At 35.2% G+C, this 5,672-nt stretch overlaps 1 protein-coding gene across 1 annotated transcript; it reads right to left on the bottom strand.

The window, feature by feature from the left end:
* Positions 1–294: 294 nt before the first annotated feature.
* Positions 295–5,464, bottom strand: LOC113768440 (protein FAR-RED IMPAIRED RESPONSE 1-like). The gene is made up of 4 exons (XM_027312791.1): positions 5,302–5,464; positions 3,499–3,923; positions 1,708–1,921; positions 295–685 (listed from the first exon to the last, which is right to left on the bottom strand). Exons 2-4 carry the CDS (start codon positions 3,910–3,912, stop codon positions 675–677), a joined length of 639 nt encoding a protein of 212 aa, XP_027168592.1. The 5' UTR covers positions 3,913–3,923; positions 5,302–5,464; the 3' UTR covers positions 295–674.
* Between the last annotated feature and the right edge of the window lie 208 nt (positions 5,465–5,672).

Below are 5,672 nucleotides of genomic sequence, written 5' to 3'. Positions count from 1 at the left end.
ATGCAAACATCATACCCATGGAGAAAGTGAATAACCATATGATATGACAGTATTAGTTTCCACTCATTGTCTGAAACTCAATTTTATCTTTCCAATGTTTGTATAGCATTCAAATCTAACAAATCCTAACTTCTTAATAAGCAACTTACTGGATAGTAATTTTAAGAAATCTCTCTCATTCATTATCTCTGATATTCATGTTCAATTTAATTGCTAAAGTTTTACATAGTAAAATTTTACGAGTATATAGATTTGCGTTAAAAAAGAAACGTAAAAACCATGCATCTACACGGGTTAAAAAATGCTAGTATACATTCATAACAATACATAGGGGACTCATTTACTGTCTACAATTGTCCCTTGAAAAAAAAATTGCTTTATATGAGTTATTCCTATCAGTAAACAGGGAGCCTTGCAGTTATAGAAGCAACACTGAGTATTTAATGCCTCTAATTTAAGCACAATATAAAGACTTCAGCTAGATTTTGCATCCATTTGCCTGCTTGCATACAAATAATCCGTCTTTTTACACCTGATGAAAATGATTTGTAAACCTTGTTTTCAACAGCCTGCAACATCATAGTCTTCTTGAACAGAGAAATTGTAGGTTTTGGCAGCTCTCATGCTGTCAGCTGTAAGTCAGCAACATACAAACTGTACAGGGACTGTTAATGCTACCCTTTTCCTGCATCCACATGGTTACATGAGATTCAGTATGTGTTAAAGAGCCTACATAGAGGGTTAAAGAGGAATGAGTTGAGATTTCAAACTTCTTGAGATAGTTCACTTTCAAACAAACACATGTATGCATTTCCAAGTTTGTAGTGTATACAAAAATTTGAATCACTGGTCACTTTCTTAACACACTTTTGGTTTTGCTGGACATAAAAAATGTACACATGGTTTTGGCCTTTGTAAATAGGTTTCCAGTGCTTGCGGAAAAACTTGTCTGGCAAGATGGAATTCTTAACTTTCCCTTCCAAATATGTCAAAGATGAAGATGACAAGGGAACTTTTTTTCAAGCTCTTAAACGTCTTTAATAAGAGCATGAAACCAATCTCATAAAATGAATAGTTCTAAAATCACCTCAGACAATCATGTTTGCCTTGGCACAAAAGCAGACATCAATTTGACAGCAGATGCTATGGCCAATTTGTAGTATGGGGAAAAATGGATCAAACAAAAAGAAACCAAAAAAATATATAATTAATTAAAAAATGATGAAGTAGTGAGGGGAGTTGCAACGAATTTGACCTTTGAACCAATTAACAATCAGCAATAGACCATGAATAAGAAAAATACAAATCTGAGAAATCCTAAACACAGTCTCTAGCCATGACACAAAAGATCTAGTATGGAGCCCATTTGCCCATACTTGACATCAATTTTGTGAAGGACATAATATGCTCAAATTTAGGTTGTATTTTCTTTTTTTCCATTGTTTCAAATAAAACGTACTCCAGTTCTTATTCATATTGGTGCATGAGAAATACACTGAATAAACAGTCCACCAAAGCTTAACATCTTGGGGACAAACTACCTTCTAGAAAATAGCTAGAAGCCAATAAGATATGAAGTCAAAAGCTGCCACAATTGGTTGTAGGAAAAGTGGCAAAAGTGGCTTTGAGGCTTACAAATTAGACATAGAACTTGAAATAATAAAGAACAAGGCATGATATTGTGTGATGGTATGTGAATGAACTCACCATATGTTCTTGAGTTGTGGTTTACAAGCTCCTGTCGTCTAGCTTCAAGTTCCTTTAAATTGTTACGAACAACTTGCACTTTTGTTGAAAGATGTTCATTATGGTTTTCTACATCTTTCATAAGGCTAAGTAGCTGCTCCTTATATGCTGCACTCAGTCTTTTCTTTACCCGAAGTTCTGCTGTTAGTTCCTGAATTCTTTTATCTTTCTCATCCTTCAAAAATATCCAAAGGATCATCAGTTAAATAATGATGTTAAAGCACCTTGATAATCATCTAATACGGAATTTACCACAATAGAGTACAACAAACTCTAGTAATATCTGCCCTTACTCAAATACAAAGACTTGAAAATCAGAAAATATAACTGATAACAAAAGGGAAAAGAAAACTACAATAATCTGGAGAACAGCTTTAGTGGAGTACAAATAAGAATAAACAATTTGTAAGGTTATGGGTTGCTTACCTTTCATCTTCCACCATTCACATTACAAAGATTAGAGAACTACAAAAAGATCTCATTTAACCCAAACTTTGCAGAATTAGCAGTTCGATTATTTGATCATAGATTATTCATCTTTTCTTTTCTCTTCCTCCACTATTTGAGATTCAAATCTGTTGCATTGGAAAGCAACAGCTGATCAATAAGTAGTCATGGATCTCAATGCCACTCAAAATGGTTGGGTGGCTCCAGGGGCCAATCGTTGGTCATGCTATATGCAGTTAGTTTCATTACATTGCTCAAGACTCACAGCATCCAGAGTTCTATCTGTGTAGGACTCATAGATAATTCATCAATTCACTTGTACCAAGAGAGACTAAAGTTAATTGAAGATGAAGGATTTTATTTAGCAGAGAGATAGTTTAGATTAACAAGAAATAGACTTTCAGGTTGAGAGTCTAGTGAAATTGGTGATGTCCTTTCATTTGAAAATAGAAAAGAAAACCATGAATGCCATCAGAATAATCTAAAGTACTTTGGCCAATAAAGAAACAACAAGCGAACATATGGGTCATGCCACAATTGTAGCCTAACAGAAGAAAGAAGTAGCAAAAGAAGAAAAGTGGAAGAATAACAAGTTAATAAAATGTACAGATCCATTGCTGTCTCTCAAGTTGCTCACGTCTTAAGTTCTGATAACCCTCTACTTTCCATTAAGGAACGCTATGCACTGTTTGGACACAAAGAGAGGCCAATAGCTAAAACCGGATCATGGAGAAAAAGAGTAATAAACCAATTGTGGATAGCGTCTTTTATCTTCTAAATTTCACCTTAATTTCTTGAGCTCTGTTTGTTCTAAAGGGCATAATCAACTCAAATCCACATACTAAAAACCCTAGCATGAGTAAGCAATATCTTTTATGTACGTTAATCTGCAAAACAGTTCAGCTCATAACAGTGTTAACTATGTACACTATAAGCACCAGAAAGCAACTATTTTGAACATGCCCAGAAAACCTATGCCTATGCAAATGGCATCCAGACTGGTCTTTTCCTCTTTTTTGGAAAAGCAATCATTTTGTACAGATAGTTGATTGTTGGTTGCTAGGAGCATTTGCTCAGCATTCAACAACTAAAAATTTATAAAACATGAAAACTCACAGTTCATCTTTGAATAAACATGCACAAGTATAGGGTGACAGTTGAGGGAATATAAGGAAAGCAGATGAAATCAAATGCCCATACATCTGTCTCAAAATACAGAGGCAGTTGGAAAAGAAATAGCAGATCAAACTCTCGATTCACTGAAGGCAAAATAATGCATAGACAAACTAGGAACTAGAAACTTACAAAAGTCGGACGTCTCCTGGGCAAGGAATCCACCAAGGGATGATTATGGTCCCTCGCGAATTTTCTAACTACCCATCTACCAGGCTTTTCTCTCTTAATCAGCATCATTGCTGTACAAGCTTCCCTTCGTCTATCCCGTTTTTGACTGGAAACCTTTGCTGAATTGTGACTGTATATTCCTCTGCATCCAAGTCCACGGGATATTATTGATCCATCTCTCTCAGACTTACGTGATGACAATACACGAGTAACAAATCCTGTCCGTAAAGCATACTCATCATAATATGCCCTTGCAGCTCCTTCAGATTCAAACACCATATCTTCATATGGTTCTTGGCCTTGCTCAACTTCGCATAGACTTGTGTCCCCACATCCAGAAGTTTGTAATCTTCTGGTGCCATCATCAACCAACATTTCCACATCCACTGAGGGACAACATTAGATTCTCATTCATCTCATTTATAGATTCTCATGGCAAGTTTGTAAGTAAAACCCATTTGTTTTACATTGTGCCAGCAAGAATATGTGACCCAGAATTCACTAATAGCTAGTTTGGGAGCTGTGATTTGATGAGAAAAGAAAGGAAGGTGACAAGAAGACGTCTTTTTTAACGTTTGGAAATCTTTGAGGGACAGAAAATGATGGAAAGCATATCATTCGGACGGATGAGCCCCTACTGCTTTGGTTACCAAAGTTTTCCACCCACAAAGGAAAAGCTGAGAATGCCAAATAAAATTTTTCTAGATACCAATTTTGTCCTCAAAAATGTATGGAACAAATTTTTATTGACATATATATATCCAAAATCATCCCTTTTCTTACCTTAACTCCCAAACAACATTAAAATCCCTTCTCTTCTTTTCTCTTCTTTTCATTTCTTTCATAACTTAACATTTCCCATCTTTTCTTTTGTAACCTAAACTCCCAAACTAGCTATAAGGGAGTTTGAATAACTAAATTGATAACTTATTCGAAGGCCTTGAGTAAATACATATTTCGTCAGCCTGGTGTGTTTATGCCCAAATAAGGCAGTGACAGAACTTTGACAAAGCAAATGAAACAGAATTCACCAGACAAATGTCATCAAATTATACAGTAAATATATCATTTGGAAACAAGTTTCTGATACGCTATTGTGGGGAAAAAAACCAGAAATATGTGCAATCACTTTTCAAATATCACCTTTTCATCATTGAATTATAGTTATTAAAAGTCCCAACATACACCTATTAACATGAATGAAGACGGGAAGACCAAACACTCTTTCTCGTATGCACATAATCCATCAGACTAATTAATTTGCTAAAACTAGTGACAGAGTGTTAGTTTCAACTCCATTAATTTGTTCCCAATTAAACACATAGCAAAAGTGCAACAAGATTCCAAATTAAAATCCTATTCTTAGTATACTCAACCAAAATGAGGCTGACCCAAATTATTTTACCCATATTTTCATTATTCTTTCATTTTCTCACTGTCCTTAAGCAACTTAATAAGCCCAAGACATGAAATTCATCTGATAATGAAATTAAAACGAACTACTTGAACAATTGTCTAAATAATTGAACAAAATGCCAAAGAATTGGTGAAAAAGTAGCATGGAATTGTGCTGGTTTCTAGAACAATGCACTGGTCATTTATGTAAAAACTGAACTTCTTTGGTGGAATTACAAACAAAACTCAAAAGGGTACTCAGTAAACTAATGAAATTTGCAATTAAACAGCATATAGCAATCCAAGAAAAGGGGAAATTTTCAAAGGAAGAATTTTGTATAGAACAAAAACGAAAGTACGAGACTTTACCACCGTTACTATGAAGCTCTAGACTCTTTACCCTCCTCAAGAAAATTCTGTTGTGTTTCTTTTTTCCGGAATTGATTGAATTAAGTGCTTGAAGAAGAGGCTTTGGGCTTCTGAATTCTCATAGATCCTGGGTTTGAAGAGAGAAGAAGAACCGTACTGGTAATTGGCGTTCTTAGTGTAGTTTAAGAGTGTGCATATATATATATGGGATAATTTCAGATACCTCCCCTGAGGTTTCTGACAGTTTCACTCCCCTCCCCTGTGGTTTCAGAAATACCACAAACCTCCCTTGTCAGATTGTGAGGTCCCATTTCTTACGTCATTGGTGCCACAAAGACTTAAATACCCTCACAAGTTTGCTAATATTTCGT

This window comes from Coffea eugenioides, chromosome 4, assembly GCF_003713205.1.
Source record: "Coffea eugenioides isolate CCC68of chromosome 4, Ceug_1.0, whole genome shotgun sequence".
NCBI classification, from domain to species: Eukaryota; Viridiplantae; Streptophyta; class Magnoliopsida; order Gentianales; family Rubiaceae; genus Coffea; species Coffea eugenioides.
This window is presented reverse-complemented; position numbering and strand designations above follow the sequence as displayed.